This window comes from Anser anser, assembly GCF_964211835.1.
Source record: "Anser anser genome assembly, chromosome: 10".
NCBI classification, from domain to species: Eukaryota; Metazoa; Chordata; class Aves; order Anseriformes; family Anatidae; genus Anser; species Anser anser.
Window position 1 is genome coordinate 10,690,510 of NC_139730.1, and position 21,056 is coordinate 10,711,565.

The window sequence follows — 21,056 nt, forward strand, 5'->3', positions numbered from 1 at the left end:
CCGCCCCTCCCCTCCCCTCCTCTCCCTCCCCTCCGCGCCCCCCCCCCGCCCCCCGCCCGCGCGGCCCCGGCGCTTGACAGCGGCGGAGCCAATGGCAGCCGCCGGCGGCGCTGACCTCCGGCCCGCGCTGGCGTCAATGCAAATCAGCCGCCCCGCGCCAATGGCGGCCCGCGAGAGCCGGCTTCAAACCGCCGCGTGCGCGCTCACGGCGCCCGCTGAGGGCTCCGCGCGCGGCCTCCTCCCCTCAACGAGGGCTCGGTGCCCTGAGGGGAGCCGGGGGGAGGCCGAGCCCGCCTGCCCCTTTAGCCGTGGCCGCGCCGATTTACTCGAAAGTGGTTTTGAGGGTAAAGGTGCCGCGGGTCGAGGCAAGACCCCAGGACTCGGGCATCGGACTGCAGAACGAGCATCAAGCTGCTTCTGTTTGCGAGACCAGATGCTCCTCACGTTAGGAGGACAACACACGAGACAGACCGCAGCTGTAACGCGTGTCAACAGAGAAGCGGAGTGCTTGAGGCGCTGCCAAGGCCATGCCCAGCACAGAGCTAGGTGCACCACTGACACTTCCCAAAGCACGAACCCCAGCGCAGCTCAGGCTCGGTGGCAGCCTCCGACACAAGCGTACAGCCCCGTGTTCTCGTTCCACACGTGCCCTCGATCCTGGTTGTGGCACCCAGGCTCGCTCTCCGTGACTCATGGAGGTACCTCAACCACCCGCTGTCACCCGGCGAGCAACAGCAGTTTGGGGAGGGCCAGATCAAACTTTAGCTTTAGGAGCACAGAATATCAGAGAAATGACTTCTGTAAATGACCTCCCATGCCTAAGGGGAAAAAATGAGGTGTTACAGGGAAAATTGTTCAAGTTCCTACAAATGCGCATCACGACGGGTTTTGTGCCCCCGTCAGTCGCAGTGTTTCAGAAGCAGCCGATTCAGAGCGCCCTTGTGTGCGTTCGGAACAGCCAGGCTCCGAGCATTACCTTAGCTACATGGGAAATGCCATCAGGTCGTGATTAAAAGGAAGATGTGCAGATAAGCGATGACTGTGTCAGCAAAATAGCAAAAAGCAGCTCTCCGTTCATATAGGTCACAGCGTCGCCTGATGCAGATGGCAGCACTCTATAAGGCCAGGAGATGCAAAGCCAACAGGCAGTGCTTTTGAGAAATGTGGTTTTTCAGGATAACCACAGTACTTGCACTGTCAAAATGCTTTTATTTACTTCTAGTAATTGCTAGGGTTAAAGGCTGGAAAATGAAGTCTTTCCGTCCCTGGTCTCCCTGCTACTGTGCAGTTTCAAACATAAGCAGTCACGTAAACTTCATCTACCCCATTAATTTAGCTGCTCCATATCGCCTGTCAGAACTAGAAAATTACTCCGGCTTCCTGTGCTCTCATCGCTTCGGATGCCCACTTAAGATAAACACTTAATAATAAATGAAGGAAAAGGCTTAACAGACCTGCTTTAAACAGTGGGCATTGGTGGGAGAGGAATCTTGTCCTCATTCTTTATGTTAAACTTCTAATTTTCTAAATCCCACTGATAAGAATGCACTTAAGTGCAGTGTCAGAAGAGAATGCTGAAATTCCTACTCGTGCCATTAATCACAAGTGTGGGCTCTCTTCTTCAGCCTTAATGGATCTGTCAGCAAAACTACTACTGCACTTAATTTCTGGTGGCACTGGGGGAGTCGGAGACAGCAAAACTTCATTTTCAGAGCTCCACATTCAGTTTGCAGTGCTGACACCTAGAGTTAAGCCTTCTACTTGTAAAACAAATAGGTTTGATTTGCAGCTACATGGAGATGAAATCTACATTTCATGGTGTCATTTCAAAAACATGAATGTTAAAGACATCTCTGCTTTCCATTTCAGAGGCAAATTCACATTCAACCAATATTTTATCAAAACGACAGACAAACAAGTACTGGGGGGGGAAATGCTTTGTTCAACATCACGTAATAGCAGCAAGACAAAACAACAGTGTACATGAGATGTGATGCATGTGACCTCTTTGCCCTTTTTCAGAAGTTTTTCCACTCTAAGCCTATGAGACTATTTCTGAGTATTTCAATCTAAAGCCTACTTCAAACAACAAAAATTAAAGCTCCATTTGCAAGTTTTTCAAATGAGAACTCACGCTGCCTTGAATTGGAGGGTTAGCTGAGCACAAAATGCATGAACAATTCCTTAACAGTCATTAAGCCATTGAGAAATTACCAGAATTGTTGCTACGCTGATGAAACTCCAACTAAAGACGTAAAAAATCTATTTGAGCAAGACACTGGCACAGTCATTGGCTTGTTTCTCTTAAATTTGAAAACATTACTGCCCTTTTTTTTTAATTGCCAGTAGGAAAATACTGTTGAAAGTCTAGGTTCACCTGTAGCCTAGAATCAGGGAGAAAAGGTGAAGATATCAAAATCATTGCCATTGGCAGTCATTTTTCACTATGCTACATGAGTTGTGTTTGCAGATAAAGGGGCTTGTTCAAGCTTATTTGCTGAAGTGCAGCTCAGGAAATGGTGGGCCCTATTATTCAAAAAAAATGAAATAGTGCAAAAGAGCAGAGGAAGAATAGGAGCGTAGACACTGGCAAATTAGGGCTGTGGGGGAAGTGCAAGGTCAGTGCAGAGTCAGTAAGTGAGAGGTCAGAAGAGAGCTAGCTCAAGGAGACAGCTGGGGAATGAGAAAGGTTATTTATGGAGAATAAGGTTGAATTTCATTCAGGATTACAGAATAAGAACGAAGGCTAGGAAAGAACTTGCAATGATTGTTATCAGCTTGGTCTGCGGACAAGTGGGAGCTGTAGAAGATCAAAGCACTTGGAGAACAAATACATTAACTTAAAATTCAAAAGGAATCAAAAATTACAGTATTCGGCCACTTCCCCATCCATCTCCAAGACAAATTAAATTGGATACTTCATTTCTTGACAAAGAACTGAAGTGCATGCTGACTCCCAGACCTGGGTGGGACACGGCACCCTGTCTGCCCCCTAACTCCCACAAACAAACTCCTCTCCCTCGGTGTGCTAGCAGCAGGCATCCATTGCACATTGTCCTTGACCGCTTCCTGCCGCACATTGCAAGAGTTTGTGCGTGAGTGCTGGGACAATTTGCTCCTGCCCAGTTACACAAAAATGAAGGCCTAGGGAGAAAGTGTGGTGCCAAAATCCAATTCTGGTAATAATTCAGAGCCCAAGACACTGACAGGCAGAATTATGCAGAAGAAATGATGGACTAGCACCTGCATAAACAACAAATACCATGCTGCTTTGAAAAACAACATTTGTTCAGTGGTAGAAAAAGCATGCCTGCAGTCCTGTGAGCAGACAAGAGCAATCTTGATACAAGATTACTCTATGTTGGTTTAATTGCTTCTCCCCCCAAGTCAGCTGTATGTTCCAACTGTGTCTTCTGGCCTTCTGAAGATTAGGCAATCCTGCTCGTCTCTAGGCCAGCGAAGGAGGCAGTGGGGAGGAGGAGAGGGAGGAGGTGGGACTGCGGAAAGTGTGCCAGGACACAAACAGCTGAATGGGCTCTACACTGTTAACTACTGCGACATGCAAACTGTGACAGAGCTCTTCTCTCCAACCCCAAGATACTTAAGAAAACAGGGACCACATTCTGCCTTAGCCACAGGTAGCACTACACCTTGTGAGCAAGGCAGGATATTTCTGCTTGCTTGTGTATAAGGGACAGGCATCCTGGAGCTAGGCACTTTCAGATGACAGAAGACAAATATAAAATTTATCCTGCAATAGATCATCCTCAGGTCCTAGGAAATGTAGAAATACAATGGGTTTGTTTTCTTCATCACTTTCCTGGTGTCCAAAAAAAAAAAAAAAAACACCCAACAACAAAAGCAATCAACACAAACCCTGCTCTGAAGGCCTTGCAGGCTGTCTGACTTGCAGTTGTTGCATAATGCAGATTGCAGAATACAGACAATTGTCTGTGCCACTTGGAAATCAAAGTCCTCAGGACAGTCTAAGTCAGCAACTTTTTCAACTCTAGCACCAAAGACATTTGAATCTAAAGCTCAGACACTTCACGTATGTACAAATTTCATCTATTTTTTTTTTAATTACAAAACTTCATCTGCTGTTTTACTGCTGTCAAAATGGCTTTCTATCGCAGCTGTAGTGTACACATCACACTCACCACTGCTCAGTGATCAGAAGGATAGATAGTATATCTGGGAGGAAAATGTACCCCCTTTCCCATTTTCTTTACCTCTCTACTGTCCCCACAATGTGGAGGTCTCTTTCCTCAAAAATTGTTTTCCTCTTCTTCCTTGTTTCTTGTCCTTTTTCCTACCTTTTCCTCAAATCCTTTTCTTTCCTTCCCTAAGTACCCTTTTTTTCCCCATCTGGTTTCTCTCACCATTTCTCCCCATCATGTCAAAATCCTTCACCCTGCCCCAAAGCAATTCTCATCCCTTTCATTTTCCCAAAGCTTAGTAAGGCCCCTTAAATCTCCCACAAAAGTTCCCCACTTTTCCTGCTTTCACAATTGTCCATCTGTCCAATATTTCTCAAGTTTTCTCCTGCACCACGTCTTCTCTACTTTGTTGTTTGTAGGCTGTCCTGAAGTCACCCAAGAGCAGCACCTGCTTGTTTAGTAGATGCAGAGCGGAGGTGTCCAGATCTCTCTGCCCCCCAGCTTAAAAGACTGGCACAGGGCTTCCGATGCTGCTGGCTTAGAGCAGGCTTAGCTGTAGCCTGATTTCTGTGGAGCAAGACATATGCAGGGAAAAGGGTGAGAGCATGGTCTCTGAGTCTCCTCTGTCCCCAAAGGAAGCTTTGTGGATCCAGAGGCAGCTGAGACTGACACTCACAGCACTACTGGTCTCTAGGCACTGCAGATACAGATCCTTGAAGCAATCCAGTCCAAGGATCTCACAGGTTTTCCTCTCCCTCACAGTCCTCTGCTCCCAAACGTTCACGTGCCCACCACCTAGGAAACTGCCACCTAAGCCCCATCCTTCCAGTCCCTTAGCCCAGACAACGCATCCCCTGCGGGATGCAGGAGGCAGCACCACAACACCCAGCTGCCACCGCAGCGCCAGCCCCGGAGCTCAGCGGGAAGGAGAGCAGCTCTGTGAGCAGCCGCTGCCAAAGCGGCCTCCAGCAGCTCCCACTGCCTGGCCATGCCTCGAGTCAGCCAAAAATTTGTGGGGAAGGGAGGAACAAAGCACTCTCGTCCCCACCCACTCCCCTATAATTATCCCGTGCTTCACAAGCAAGTTTATCTATCTGGAAGCACAGTGCCATACAGCCAGCTGTGACCATAGGGAATTAGCTGTTCCCCTCTTGCAGAATTTTCCCTTCCCTCTTCCCAAGTATTTTTAAGCTAACTCACATTCATTTAGTATGCATTCCTTTCAGGTTGTGATTTACTAAGCCACGGATGAGAACTGGTCTTTCTCCTAGAAAACCGGCCCTTAGTTCTTACATCCTGCAGGCCCTGCTGCCTGTTGTCGCTCTGCTTCCCAAGGCTATGGGACCCCCACCCCAAGCTAGCCAGCCTCTGGCCCAGCCCAGCGATGACCCCAGCCTCAGGACCCTTCCAACATGTAAATTGGGTCCTGATGCTGTAACACCCAAAACCACATTGTGGTCTGCCTGGATCCAACAAGAGAAAGTAAAAGACAATCAAAAGAAACAAGCAACCTGGCTCCTCCAGCAGGAGGTCAGTCTCATTTGGTCATCAAAGCTACAAGGACCAGCGCTTAGTGTGGGTAAGCCAACCTCAGCAGCTAACAACATCAGTTCAGGCTCATGCAGGAAGGCTCACTCAGGAAAGGCTTTCAGATCCACAGACAGAAGTCCCTCTGACTCCCCACATCCCCTCTCCGGGGGAAACAAAGGGCCTGGGTCCCAGGACAGGAGTCCCCTCCTGCCCAGCTCCTCGTTAACCAGGAGCATTAGCAGTTAGCAGCCTTCATCGCTGTGCCAGCATCCTTTCCAGAGATGTGTGGGGTGAGAGTGGCAGAGAGAAAGATGTGATACAGAGCTAGAAACATATCCCTGCAGTATGGCAGCGACAGGAGCTGAAAAACTCACTAAAGTGTCTGTTTAAGACAGGCTGTCCACCTGAAAAATAGATGGTTTCCATTGGTTGCTGAATTTATTATTTAAGGAGCACATCCATCATCCACAGTCATGTTAAGAAGTAATTTATTTTATATTCACAGCAGCAAGAAATCCCATGTACTGGCAGTGACACGTTCCTAGATCACGCAGACATCTGAAAAAAGTCACCCTACAAACACATCTGAATGTAAGGCAGAGAACTGGACCTAATCAGAACACTTAACATCTGTTAACTGTATTCTCAAGGACATTTCCTTTCTTTGGGCCAAACCAGTACCTTTAAAAACACTCAGCTATATTTGCCTGCATACAACCCATCTCCCTGATGCTAGGTCTTTCTGTGGAACAAGGTGGCTGAACCCCCAATAAACTACAAGAAGTACACCCTACCATCAGACAGATGACTTGAGATGGCCGTGCAATTTATCTTTCTCTTCAGATGTACCCCTGTCTTCCAGGAACGTCTGACATCCCGTTCTTACACTGCAGTCAGGCTCTGTGAGCAATGTTTCATTCATGATTCGTGTGATTTTTCCAACTGCATTCGTGTTTCTCTAGGCTCTCATCAGGGAAGTTACGCTCCCTGCCACTTGCCCACATGCAGCTCTGCGTGCAGACAGCTGTAAGGAGGAACGCACAAGAACCCGACCTCTGCGGTGCCATGGCACAGCGCTCGTAGATCATGAGCCTTGTAAACTCCGTTTTACGGCTGTCTGCACATGCAGCAGAGCAGCGGGAAGAGCAACACCACAAGAATTGCGAGAGGAGATGACAACTTGGGGGAAAGATAAGGAGAAACCACACTGAGGGCAGGTGGAAAAACCAGACGGTGCAAGTTTTCTGGGGATAGCTATTAAAAAAGAGAGAGAGAGACTCTCTCAGGATGTTTGGGGGAGATAAATCTTCTGAGTTTTTGAAAAAGGGAAGGCAGCCCTTGCAGATTCACTCACCACAGCCCTAGCAAACATAAATCTTATCCACATGGGCACCATCCTTCCCCACACACTCACCAGGGCTGGCTGTAGTGCCGCTATCACGGAAGGATCTGTCACATTAAGCAGAACAGCACTTGGCAGTTTGCGTGAGTTATGGTCGCAGCCAGCACAGCTGGGTGCTGCAGTGGTTGACAGGCTCTGTAACACAGTCACAATAGCAAACACTATAAAAAGTAAAATAAAAAAATCACCCAAATGGTTTGAGAACAGAGCTGAAAAACAGTTTTAAAATATGTCCTTTAACCTCATGAGAGAAGTGCAGACTGGGGGGAGCGATGAACCCACTGCTGAGGAGGAAGGCTGATCTCATGATTTCTATTCGCCTTGGCAAGTCTCTCCCAGCTACGCACTTAACGTGTCCATGTGAACGGATTCCTCATGCTCAGTCCAGAAGCTTTTAATCTCCTCTCACTTGAAACAAGCTGCGGTACCATCCCTTTCTCTCCCCGATATGCCTCCAAGGCATGGTTCTCCACTTCCTATCCCTCTGCAGAAATAAGACCTCACACTTCGGCAGCCACAGACACCCAGGAGCAATGCCGCTCCTCCCCTTATCTCTCACCCGCTCCCAGTGCTCAACACACCTTTTCCCACAGCCCTAAGCTGGTTTACACTTCTGGTTTCAGGGAGTTTCAGAGGAAACTGGCGGACACAACAGCTTTACAAAGAATTAAAATAACCAAACCAATTCACTACCACAACAGATATACCAATCCAGGCAAAACAATGAAAGATTTGCCCATCTTCATGCACTTTTGGAGTTGATTAGGCAAGTGTCAGAGTGATTTGACTTCTCTTCCGACCCCTGTGCATAAAGCTTCCAAGCTTCCATCCTGCTCAGGCAGTATAAGTACACATCTTCCTTTTGAAAGGCTTGGGCACAAAAAGAAACAGCCATTGGGAAAAGAAAAAAAATAAAGCACAGCTCTGAGGACTTCTGATCTAAAGCTACAACCCCATCAGAAGGAAACCAAGTTAGTGACTGCCCATTTCACAGACTGACATGGGAAAGGACATCTGGCCTTTTAAGACAGAAAGGTAAAGTGAAGGCATATCTAACACATAAGATGCTTACAATAATCTCACCACCAAAACATTTTACAAACACAGCCATGCTTGCTTTCAGCAGGAACAGCAAATCCCAGCAAGGTCTGTTTTCCCCTTGGGGACAAATGCACCTATACAAGAAAAATACTGCACAACTTAGCAATCTAAATTCCGCTTATCCACAGAAGGTGAGACAGACTTAGGGCCAAACCTCAGCAGTTTCTCTCCTTCTCTCTACCCCACTCAGGGGTCACTTCTGCAAAGCTCTAGGAGAAGGACATTAGGAAACACTTGCCTTCTGCTGCAGGTTTCCCTGAAAAACAACATCATTGCTTTTGCAGCAGATTAGCCCAAAGTCACACCTGCCACTGACCAAGGGGGACACCATTCACCTCTCCACCAAATGCCACATGGAGAGGGAGAAGAAAGATGTAACAGATCTCTTAAAGGCTCTGTTAATTTAGTGTCTAGGCAGGAGTCCCATCCCTATTTTCCCCCTACCTTAAGCCAGCAGCAGGAAGAGGACACAGAACCAGACCCCATTCCCAAGCAGTACTTCTCTTGATTTTTAAAACCACTTGCTCATTTACCAAAAACAGCTGGAGGCATCTCACAGTTGAAGCTGCACTTCCAGCTGGGAGGTATTTCACTGATTATGTAAGAGATGATCAAAAAGAAAAACAAATTAAATTAGAAAAAGGAATATAACAAATTCCATCCCTCATAGCATTTGTTCAAGTTTTTATTAATATAAGCTAAATAACAGGAAAAAGCATACGGGGAACATAGGTGTATATGGTAAGTATAATATATCAGCTTCTTTCATGCAGATGCAGTTTTTACAAAACAAACCAGAGACATGCAAACTTCTGACTGGTAGTGCAAGTTGTTGCACATTTAAGAATAGAAAAAAGGCACTAACCTATAGCCACAGTTAGAGATACGCATCGCTACACAAATTACCTGCAACATTAGACACTCAGATAAAAATCACCGACACACAGGTTTAGATAAGTGGGAGCAGATCCCTTGTTTGCATTCGCTTTGTAAAACACACCATTTATTATTTCTTTGCTGGCAAGCTGTGCAGGCTGCTCCTTAAACTGTGGGAGAGAGAAAGGCAGGACCACCTGAAGGTGACTTTCTGGGGTACGAGGGACCCTGCTGGATGGGCAGCCGTGCTGGGAGGTGGGAGTCTGTGTGCGCTCCCCGCGAGCAGCACAGCTTTGCTGCAGCCCTTAATAACTCGGCGGTTCAAGCCTCGGTTGCAGGTTTTTAGTGCCGGTCAAACAGAAGGAAATGCTTTTTCACCATAAGGTTGTTTTCCAAGAAATCACAGACTTTCATACCTGCTGATTTCCTATCGCTGATGAAGTTAGGTTATAGCACCCAGAATCCCTCTTAAAGGTCACCTTCGTGGTCACAGCATGGCACTTAGGCAAACAGATAAATTTAAATCAGATTTGCTTTTCTTTGGCTGTTTGGTGAAGCTCTGCATTTTCATTAGTTAGGAGAACTCCATTAGGTCAGCCACCTTCACTTTTGCCCACTGCTTTAGTTTCAGTCACTTTTACACTAACACAATGCTGCAACGCTCATCTTAACACAGCATTAGCCATATTTTTAAAAGCTTCCTGCTAGTCCTAAACGTTTTGCTCATCAGAGGAAGAGACGGATGTGCTAAATGTTCCAGAATTGTTTACGATAATCTGGTAGGAATACAGACTTGGAAATTACACTTCAGTGTCATTGCAGAAGATGACTTAGTTTAACAATTTCTAAGCCACCAGGTTCCCTTTAGGTTTTACTGTTTAAGTGGGACGACGTTGTTACAACTTCTGTTTTCAGCTCAAAGAAGAAGCTTTCCTTGAACTCCCCTTCCTCTCTGTCAAAAATCTTTTCTGCTTTATATTGGACTTTCTATGTATGCTGGTAATTTGTATTCAAACACTTGCTCACTGTCCTTTCCTTTTTTTTTCTTTTTTTTTTTTTTAGAAATTTGTTTGGAAAACAAGCTTTGCCTCTAGCTCACAGCTGAGGTCTCTGAAATCTGCTCAGTCTTGAGAGGTATTTCCATTAGGGTTTTCACAATGTCAGAATACAAAAAAAAAAAAAGGACTGAAAAGTTGAAAGTTGCCCTATGTAATTAAGAATGAATTAGTCCCCACCCCAACCCTTTTTCTTGTGGGGAAGCAGCTTGGGGTAGGGGCTGGAGCAGCAGGAGGGAGATGCTGCACTCCCAGCCCAGTCTCTACGGGTGACTGTGTGTGCACCGCATTTTTCTGCAGCTGATGCTTCCTCTCCTTGTTCCTATCAGTGCTTCAAACTCAGAAACTGGACATGGGGGGGAAGCCGTGCACAGCTCTACGTGCATGTGTGCAGGGAAGCTGGTGAGAAGGGGTGAGGCACCTGGATAGCCTGGGCTGGGAGCAGGTGCAGCAGCAAGACCCATTTGGTAGCAAGCAAAACAGCTCGTATGGTCTCACAGCAACCCCTGAGCACTCCAAGCCACCCCAAAGCATGCTGAGTAACTCCTCGTCCCATGTCTCTGATGCATTAGGATATTTATCAACAGTATTTTGTAAGCACTTTCCCACATGTACCTAAATACTGGCCTATATGAGGAACACATAAACACTCATACGATGAGGGTTGCTGGTTTTCTCCCTTTTCAGGATTTCTGGTTTTTAACTTCTTTCCCCTCCCGCCCCAACTTTTCTCACCACTTCACCACATGATACTATTATACTATTTTTTATTATCTTGATAGAGTAGCCTATTGGTAACACCAACACATTAGTAAGAACATTTTCCCATCTGAGGCAGCTGTTGGAGCGGCCCTACTTAGGGCAGAGGGATCCCACATCGATCCCATCGTGGTGTTTTGGTTATGTTGGCTCCTTGCATTCGTGCAGGGTTGTGCTGGCCACACCTGGGCACCCCCAGGCTGCCTGGAGACTCTGGGCACAAAGTTCATCAACCTTCCTCTCCTTCCCAACTGGGTTTTCTCAGTTTGCTGTGCCTGCTCCTAGGCAATGAACTTAACACACAAAGAACTGAAGCAGAGATGAAGATTGTAAAAAAATTACAAGAGGAAGAAAAAGCAAATTAATTAAAGACTGAGGCAGGAATAAAAATCCTCTATAGCACTGCAGATTTCAGACAAAACTGAAGACCCAGGCTAGCATCCAACCAGAGTATAAACTACATTTGCCATTTCTCATCAATTTAAAGCCACAGTGGTAATTTGTACAATGACAGTGTATTTACTAATGAAAGCAGTCTGAAAGGCATTTGGGGAAAAGGAACAATGTCATCGCACTGAATTCACACTGTGCAAACACTGATCTTTAAATGAGGTTGTCTGTGCCCCCTGCATTATAGAAATAAAGCTGAGGTAGCTTCCCTATTATACCCTTCCTAAATAAGGCAGGAATTACTCAGCTCATCCTCCACTTGAGCAGAACGTGAACTTCTGATGAAAAGTTTGCTTTTGTTGCTCTGCCAAGTGCTAGGCCCAGAACCTGGGAGGATTAACAACAGGAGCAGGCTGGGGACATGTGATTTAGCTAGCCTTGTTTGCAGTTCGGCTCCTTAGCAAGGTACAGCCTGACCTTAGGTGACTGTGGCTAAAAGGAACAATTATGGAGCTCAGCAGTGGAAAAAGAAAAAAAAAAAAAAAGTAAAACAAAAACAGACAGACAGGAGCCATATAACTAAAAGAATTTAAAGTGCTCAACTAAATTATGCACATTAGAATACCCTACATCCAGGCTTTATTAACCACTTCAGTGAAAACAGAACCTCAGAAGAGATTACATAAACCTTAGATTTCTTCTAAAAGAGTTACTATATTGCTTTCGTTTCTCTCTTGAGCATCAGAAGACAAACTTTCATTTATTTACAGGTCTATGGTTCTATCACAGGCTAACTGGAACACATCGTAAATATTGACTGATCTATGATCCTAATTCCTTACAGATGGGAAAATAAAAATTGACGGACTTGCCCTAAGTCACAAGTGCTTGCCATAGCCTGAAAGTAAGGCTGTGAGCTGAGTCCCTTTGCAACTGTAGTATCCGCCTTTTGTAATGTCAGTGGTTTCTGGACAATTGCATATTTAAAATAGTTAATATAGCCACCTAAAATTCTATATTTTTGAAGTATTTTTAACATAACCTTCAATTACATAGCATAGCCCGGCATCTCTTAGAGTTTGCACACATTTGTAAAGACCAGCAAAAAATTGCTTGTTGTCCACCACAAGCTTGAACTGGCTAGTGATCACCTAAAAGGTTTTTAAACACCACAACTTTCTCGTACTTATTTAAGATTGCACTTCTCTGAAGGTCAATATATCATGAAAAGGCTAATAATGGTCAATGAAGCAAGATGGCGCTTAGTGTAGCAGATTTGCCCCTAGAAAGGAAAGTCTCCAGACTTTGTTACAAATGGGAATTACTAAAGAAAAAGGAGCTGGTGCACTGGGGAGACAAATGCAGTGGGCTTGCTCAGCATCGGACCTGTACAGGGGGAATAACATGACACTTAAGGAGGCTCTGAAACCCACAGGGAACCTCTCCACAGCTGTACAAAGAAATACTTCTCACCTCCTTCCAGCTCTGCTGGTTTTGAAGGCTTCTAAGTTCTTGTCTGAGCATGGATCTGTTGGCATTTTCTGCATTAGCAGATTCCTGTTCAAGAAGAACTTCAAGAGGAGCCCTTCTAGCAAGGCGAGCAGCAGGCGCAAAAGTGTGCTGGCGTGCTCTCTCTGAGCCTGCTCATGGCTCTGTGCTGCCAAATAGCCTGGAGTGTTTGGGTGCTGGTACCCATGGTAGAAGGAGCTCTAGGATCAGAAGTAACTCCACTGAAGCCATCAAAGATGATCTTGGTCCTCTTTGCGATGTCTTTCAAATGCTGTTTGTGGGCACATCAAAACACCAGAGGCATGTCTTTGGGATGTAGTCATCTAGACGCAGGCATCTTGGGACGTTTATAAATGCCCAGTGCAAGCCACAGAACACAGGCCTGCCGCCTGCTGATCTGCGTTGGGGAAAATTGCTGGGGTTGAGGGAATTTATTGAGAGCTGTACTTCAAGGGCCCCCTGTGGCCAGGCAGATGGGCCGGATGCAGCTGGGGTGCTCCCTCCCCTTCTGGAGCACAGCAGGGCTGGCAAGGGCGAGCTTGGCTTTGGGATGTCCCGGCAGGGCTCTGCACAGCCCTGGACACAGTGTCCAGGGGGACAAGCCGCAGCCCTTCCACACCCCTGCCGACCAGACAGGGAGCCAGTGGGTGGCATCCACAGCCGTGACACCCCCACAAGTCCTTCCCACTGAAAGCACCTAATTAGTCCTCTTTTAAAGTCTGTTTCTTGAGAGTTAAATTGCATGAGTTTAAAATTGGGCTTAGCTAGCCAGGGTGGCTGGACCCTGACAAAGAGCTGCCAGGCCTGCCCTGTGCAAACACCCAGGGTTTTAGGGGAACGTGTTGGAACATGAAAATAGCTCCTTGCACTGGTCTGACAGGTTACTGACTGTAATTCTCGGCAAAGACAACAGATTCACATAACCACAGAATTTAACGCGTTTCTAGGAAGATTTAGTGTTGCCCATAAAGACAAGACAGCGCCGTGCACCAGCAGGGCCAGGGACAGGATTTCAGCAGCGCACGGCTCCCTCCGCACACCAGCGGCTGCGCGGAGGTCAGCTCATCCCACCGGCTGCCCGCGCTCTGTCAGACAGGCGAGTGCTGTGACCTGAGCCAGCCCGCCAAGCACCGATGCCAAAGGAGATACAAGGCACAGGGCTTCCATATAAGGGGAGGAAGGAGTCAGGAAAGCTTAGATGAAAAAGAAGGAACAAAAAAAATTGCAGAGGTTCAGCTCGTATCAACACAGCCTGCACGGTGCCACCTTTGGCCTGTTATCCCATAGAACAAGAACAAAGCTAGATCCAAAAACACAGCTAAAAGGAAAGCATACTATCTGGACATACTATCTCCTCTGTAGAGCACTTATTATTAACTTTTGGAAACCACAATAATTTATCACTGAAGTAAAAGTACAGTGAAACCCTAAAGAGCATTCTCAAGAACCAGCAATACCCTGTGGCAGATGGATTCGCCACGGCGAAGTATTCAAGCTTCAGACAGCAGATGATCAGTGGCCAGACATATTATTGTTTGTTTTTAAATATAAGTTGCACCTTAAGCCGAAAGGAAAATCTTGTGAGATGACATCAGAATGCCCATCGGGAACCAGGCAGTGAAGGAATGGCCACAGACAGTGCAGTTTTAGGGAGTGCATTAGCGAGCTGGAGCAGGCAAGGTTATGGAACAGAACAGTCTACATGAGCTCAGGATGTCTTTGCAGAAAGCACGAGCTCTCTTTTACTGGAAATAGTTTGATGCTTGTCTGAGCAGGGGCTTACTTCAGAGCGCTGTCTCATTAGATCACCTCTGGGCATAACAGGTAGTTGTCACTTGCATGGAAATGAAACGGAAGTCAATGAACTAATTAATTCACTCGGAATTCAAAAATCCTTTCTTCTATCCACCCCTCTGCCCATGACTCCTAAATAAACTATGTAGAAAGGGGTCTGATTCCCCTGTGTCTCTGACTTCAAGTATATACACAGTGCTCCCTCTTCATACGGCTATCTTTGATGTGAAGCCACCGTGTGCTGGCTACGAACTCTCTAAATCCATTATAGGCACCCCTTGTATAATATGCACCTTGCTTTAGCACGCAAAACATTCGGTTCCCAAAAACATGATAGGATGGCTAGAGTAACCACTAACCAGACATGCTGGAATGCCTGAAAGTGTCCAAGATTAGTCATTTGGCAGTGATCCTGAGGAAATGCAGTTTTACATATCCCACTCCGCACAGAAAGGTTTAGTGCTCGGGGCCCGCTGACAGGCCTGACCCCACTCCTTCCCCTGCAGAGCGCAGCACAGCTTAGATCGGTCGCAACTCCAGCAGCCAGAGATGGGATGCAATTGCCAAAAAAATCCGTATCATTCACTTTGTCAAATCTGCCTCCAGCATATTCTTTTCTTCACCAAAAGAAAAAGAAATCCAAAACAAAACAAACCCTTTCCTATACTTGGCTGAGCGTGGTACTTATTTTTTTCCTGGATAATTTCAGCTTCTGTATTTGTCAATTGAAAGAAAAATACATGTGTCAGATGCACATTGATCAGAATTCCGGTGGGTGTTCATATCTTATACAAGGATCAAAGGCTGGAGAAATTTAATTCTGATTTGAGGGCAACAGAACAAGGTTACCTAAGAGCAGCATGCGTGCTTGTCAGCCATACACAGCAAGGAAAATGCAAGACTGCATTTGGGTGTTACAGAGCTGGCAGGACCAAGAAACAGCATTACTCAGTCAAGTTCAATGCAGGACTTGCATGGATGCATCACCTCACCCTGTGCTTTTAAGAAGGGATCCAGTCACCTACACATAAAGAAATGTAACGTATTTCTTAGGCCACATCCACCCAAGGTAAGAGAGCACAACACAGCGCCTGTACCAACCCTTTCAGCAAGCCAGCACATCCAAATGGGCAGCCAAGTATTGCACGGAAACAGCTCAGGAATAACTCACAAGCAGCGCAGCTAGCACGGCATGGTCTGGCTGCTAGGCTTGTTGGCCAGACTCTCAAAAGGACCAGGTTTCTGGAGTGCCGAGTGCCGAGCTGAAGCAGAATTAGTCCCACTGGTTCAGGAATTGGCACGCTCACCAGACCAGAGACCTGGGCATCATGCTGTGCGAGGCTGCCATGGCCTCAGCACTTCTGCTCAGAGCTACAGAAAATAAACCAGTTAAAACATGCAGAAACTGGCAGCTGTCTTCATGTTTTTCACATATTAAGCTGCAGAGCTGGTGCCAAGTACTCCCGCACTCAGGACTGCGCAGATGATATTGCTCCTTCAGAGCATGACATTCATGGAACGTTCCAATCGGGAAATAAACCAGCACAAGCGAATGGATGAATGGAAAAACGAATTACTTCAAGTTGATTTAAAGAAGATATTTAGTCATGCATGGGAATGAAAAAAGGAAAATAGGTGACCAAAATAGAATGAAGCAATTGGAAACAGCTGATGTTTGATGAAAAGGAAGATAACTTCTGGGGTGAGAAATCTAAAAGCCTTAAGTATTTTGAAGGCCAAATTGTGCATGACTTCTTAATCCTCTAAATGGTGCCAGGCCATCCAGAATCCATTCCAGAAAGGTTTCCGAAACAGTTGATTCTAGAACTAAGCCAAAACCTTCAGCCAACTCTGGAAAATCTTCTTTAGTGTCAGACTAACATTTTGTGAGCTCATGTCAATGTTGGAAAATGACTCCAGCTGTAAGCATGAGGGAATAGTTTTGCAAAGGAACCCCTGAGCTTTAGTCTGGTTTTATGATTTGCAATACGAAAAGGCAGAACAGGGAACTAAAAAGAAACCTTGAGAGAAAAAATTAAAAAAAAAAATAGAAGGGCTGAGTTGCATTTTCTGACAGAGCCATTATTGCCCTTCCACTTCACAGAGTGGGCAAGTTTCACGCAGCACTGGAAGCAAGAGCAGGGCTTTGCTTTACACGAGCTTTACATTAGCACGCTCAGCAGACAGAAGCAGAAGATGGCTCCTCAGTCATGCCCACAGCACCTTATGACTTGAAGTATGACAAAACCTATTTCACTGCTCCAGCCACTGTCCAAATCACATGAATTGCTTTTAAAAATCTCTGCCAAAATGGCAGCTCAGACAACACAGTCACCCTTAAGCAGATAGAATTCAGGTGACAAACTCCACGGGACACAGGGAAGGGGCTGTCACAGGCACCACCAAATTATTTTCCCAACGCAGCTTTTTTTTTAGACTTTGAGTAAACTTCTGGGCACATCTCAAGCCTGAAAACAGCGGCATCCTAGTCATTCATGTTTCTCATCACCAGCTGCTCTTTATGTGCTGTCAGTCTCCCCCTCTCTTTTTTTTTTTTAAAAAAAAAAGCCCAAAAGTTAGTAGATAAATAACAGATCCTGCTTTGTCCCTTTAATAAATCATTGGCAGAAATGGATGAGCATTTTGATTCATATGGACTTAGGCAGCAAGCCAACCAGACAGTATATTCCTATTTTTCATAACAAATACTGATGTTTTCCTTCCATGAGTGTCCACATCTTTTTAAATGACAAGAAAGAAGTGTGCTGTAATAAGCAAACCTAAGGTCAGACAGTCTTGGCTATATCAAGCCATATGGGAGAAGAAAAGAGGAGATATGTGAAATCCGTGGCATTTGGGAAACATTTTGTATAGAGAGTCTGAGAAGAGTGTACATTGCCAGCCTGGCAGAGAGGACATAGATATCCCAAACAGGAGCCTAAGCAAACAGACAAATCAATATGTATTAAATTCACCCCCAACGTACGATTTGTGGGGCACCAGATCCACTTGGAATCCAAGTCAAATTTGGGAAATGATCGTGAACACAGACAAAAATTCAAAACAGAACTGTATATAGCATATTCAAACATGCTTTGAGCAGAGGGGTTGGCGTAGATGCTCTCCAGAGGTGCCTTCCAACCTCAAGTATTCTATGATTCTGTGAAATGTTTTGCTTTGGTATTTTCTAAATTAAATGGTTTGGTTTTGATTTTTTTTTTTCCAAAATGAAAGGGGACAAAAATAAACAGCTTATAAAGCAACACCAGGCATTCTGTTTGGGACCGAACAAAACATTTTGCAAAATTTATTTATTTTTTTTCCTCCTAAGCTCATCAATTTTCTCCAAAGAAACCTCTGTTTTTGTTTTCATTAAACTTGTTTGGGTTTCGTATTTGGGGTGGGGGGGTAGGGGTTTTAGACAGCAAACCAAAAAACTCACCATTTATCCAGCTCTGCTCCCAACCCCTATTTTCTTATTTCATGGGGGAAAAACTGCAAAGATGATAAAACCTTTCAGATGCACCCCGGTTTTTTCAAGGATTAAGGTGCAGAGCAGGCATCTCTGCAGCCAACAGTAGCAAACAGTAATGCGACAAACACCAACCTTGTGCGTTTCCATGGCCATGGTGCCTCAGAGACCTCCTCTTTCATCCACATGCTCCTCCTCTCCAAAGGCACCTCCTCGTCTCTCTTTGGCTGGGGAAGGGGTGACAATTCAGACGTACTCATTTCCCAGTAGATTTGGTTCCAAGGGAAATAAAATAGGTGTTTCTGCTCTTTCATTCTTTCCCTGCCTTTCTTGTCTCCCTGGGTCTATTTACTCATCCAATGTGGTCACTCACAGAAGAGAAACTATTTGCTTATGGAGCAGAGAGAAACAGCACAGGGAGCACCGTTGCACAACCAGCAGCCACCAGGGTCGAGATGACGTCCCCAGGGCTATGTAGGCAAATCAGAGCAGTATTTTCCTATAAAAACTGAAGGCACTTGCAGTTAAGCCTTGTGCTTGGGCTTGTCCCAGAGTAACAGTCTTGTGTACATCACACCAGCAGATCACCTACACCAGAGACTGACTCGAGTCCATTTGGGGTAGATGGCAACTTTGGCTAGCTGTGTGCTCACAGCCAGCGTTGACTGGTGAGCTGCTCCCAAGGTACGAACAGCGCTCTTGTGCACAGGCTGATCCCAAAACATACAATCCCTTGCAGCTGGAGGTAAATCTGGGGGCAGAGCTCTGTACACACTTCAGGGCTTTGCTCCCAGATTTACCTCCTGAGAGAGGGAAAGGGAATTATTGACCCCTTCGAGCCAAACTCCATCATCCAACTCTCGCCACCGCCACAGATAAAAATATTGCTAAGAAAGCATCCTCTGTAATGGCCAATATGTCCTTCAGAGCAGCTATACCAAAAAGGGCATGATTGCCGCAGCACAAATCTGAACTTGCCAAAGCAGCCAGCCAGCCAGGCAGATGAACACTGCAGAGAGCAGGCATGTGGAGTGGGCAACAGAGCCCAAAAGGTGCCCTCCGTACCCAAAGCACAAGCCGTTCTGGCACTGCAGCACGTTGCTGTGCCACTGGGGAGAAGCTGTTTTGTTGTGTATTCTGCCAAAGATCCTTACTGTAGTCCTGGTAGGAATTAGCCTATTAATTTCTGAGGGTTTTAAAGGTTATGATCACTCATTTCCTTCTGATCCAGCTAGTCTGCAAAGAGCAAGCCAGGGTCTGCCTGTGTGCCCTGAGAAGAGGTATCTTGAGAACTGTTTTCTCCTGTCTACATGGCCAACTCAAATCCTCTTTGTTTTTTAAGGAATAATTTATTAGACCTAAGATCACTACCTGCTGGAGCTGCTCTGCAGCCTGGTTCTCAGGACAGGACGTGTGTGTGCGTCGGGGAAAGACGTCAAACCCCCATCACACTCCGATGCCTGCTGCTCCTGAAGTACCTCTGCTGTGCATTTGCGCAACGCCACTGTTTCACCTTTTTTATCAAAAAATCTCAGACCTCTGCTGCAAACATGAAGGCGCTTCAACAGACCTAGGCAGGAGGTTTGGATTGGTACAAACAGGGAAACATGCAAGGAGAAAGAAAAATGCCAGCCTACGGGAGGCGAGACAGTGGAGCTCAGCTCATCACATTAGCATTTGTTTGCACCCAGCAACACTTCAATACAAAGAAAACCAAATCTCCATTATAATCTCACATTTTTGGACGAGGCTCCTGCGTATTAATTCCTATTGATTGACACGTGGAACAGCACACTTTGATCATCTTGTTAATCAAGTATTCTTGCAGCAATACATGACGCAGTTTAAGTAAGTCAGGTTAAGTCCATGTGTACACAAGGAAGCTATTATAAGAGAACCCGATGATGAAACTGCTTTTAGCAAGAAGTAACCAGAGACTGAGTGCCATGTATGCTTTGGAAAATTTCACTTCATTTGTATCGTTTTTCGTGACTTTCTGCATAGCATGACATGGTGTTGTCCCCCAGGCCATGACCGGTTTGGCTTGAAAGTCAAGGTTTTGCAAGCAGGACTGGTGAAGCCCCCCGAGGCTCTAAGCTTGCAGGGAACTCAGCACCTTCCTTTTGAGGGAGCATCTCCTTTACATAGTGTGTCTTGGTCATTTTAAATACTGGCCATTCTTGAGGCTACAGCGTAGATGCATGGCAGTACATGGCACACGGCTGCTGAGCTTCTGTGGCCCTGTACCATGCTCAGGAGAAACGGGTACTTCCCTCTGGGGTACCAAGGAAGGTGGCCCAAGCACTGCCACCAGGGAAAAGCGCTGGTGCCATACAAGGCTGCCAAGCCCACACGTGCACCTCACTGCACAGCTGACCCCATTGCCCAGCCTCCCAACAGAATTACCTTTGCAAAAGCATCTGATTTTCAGAAGTGCTGATCAGCCCCAGCTCCTATGGATGTCAGCAGGGACTACAAGCACTGGGGTACCAAAAAATCAGAGCGGTATCACCAGCCTGTGCCTCTCTTTCCCATTTACAAGCATGGCTCAGCCTCTTAGGGACCATAACTAAGTCTTTATTAAGCCCTTGGATGAGTTTTACTGCAAAACAAAGCTAAGAATGAGCACGCACAATTACACCAGGACAATAGCCTAAACTTAACAGCTTCCTGTAATTGTCTGAGGCAGCCTGTAAAACGGAGAATCACCTCATGATAAATCCTTGCTGGTCATTTACCATCATTAATCTATACTGTCAGAATGAATTAGCTGCAGAGGAGCATGTTAATTACAACGTAGATGACACTCTAACTTTAATTATCAGGACTTCAAAGTAAACAGTGTCAGATAATCGGCCTCAATCATCATAAACGGGTGTTGGAGGAAAACCCTGTTGAGCTGATGGTACCGATGTCCAGCGTTCAGGGTCTGCAGTTACACGGCTGCCACTATATCATTACTTCTCCAAATTGCTCTCTATTTCTATCCACATTAGTCAGGTCCATGG

The 21,056-nt window shown here is 45.9% G+C and overlaps 1 protein-coding gene and 1 long non-coding RNA gene across 3 annotated transcripts in view; both read right to left on the minus strand.

The window, feature by feature from the left end:
• The window catches only part of PDE8A (phosphodiesterase 8A), a 148,122-nt gene extending 129,988 nt beyond the window's left edge, over positions 1–18,134 (minus strand). Inside the window, exon 1 of the mRNA XM_083850691.1 lies at positions 18,019–18,134. Within this exon, the coding sequence (XP_083706817.1) occupies positions 18,019–18,021 (3 nt within the window). The 5' untranslated portion in view covers positions 18,022–18,134. The remainder of the gene's footprint in view (positions 1–18,018) is intronic.
• On the minus strand, positions 122–8,674 carry LOC310905093. 2 transcript variants are annotated; one of them, XR_014588779.1, is made up of 4 exons: positions 8,638–8,674; positions 7,105–7,253; positions 977–1,115; positions 122–818 (listed from the first exon to the last, which is right to left on the minus strand). It is a non-coding gene; the product is annotated as an uncharacterized lncRNA (long non-coding RNA). The 2 variants fall into 2 exon arrangements; XR_014588780.1 differs by having other exon boundaries at positions 7,105–7,227; positions 8,638–8,649.
• Positions 18,135–21,056: the final 2,922 nt, after the last annotated feature.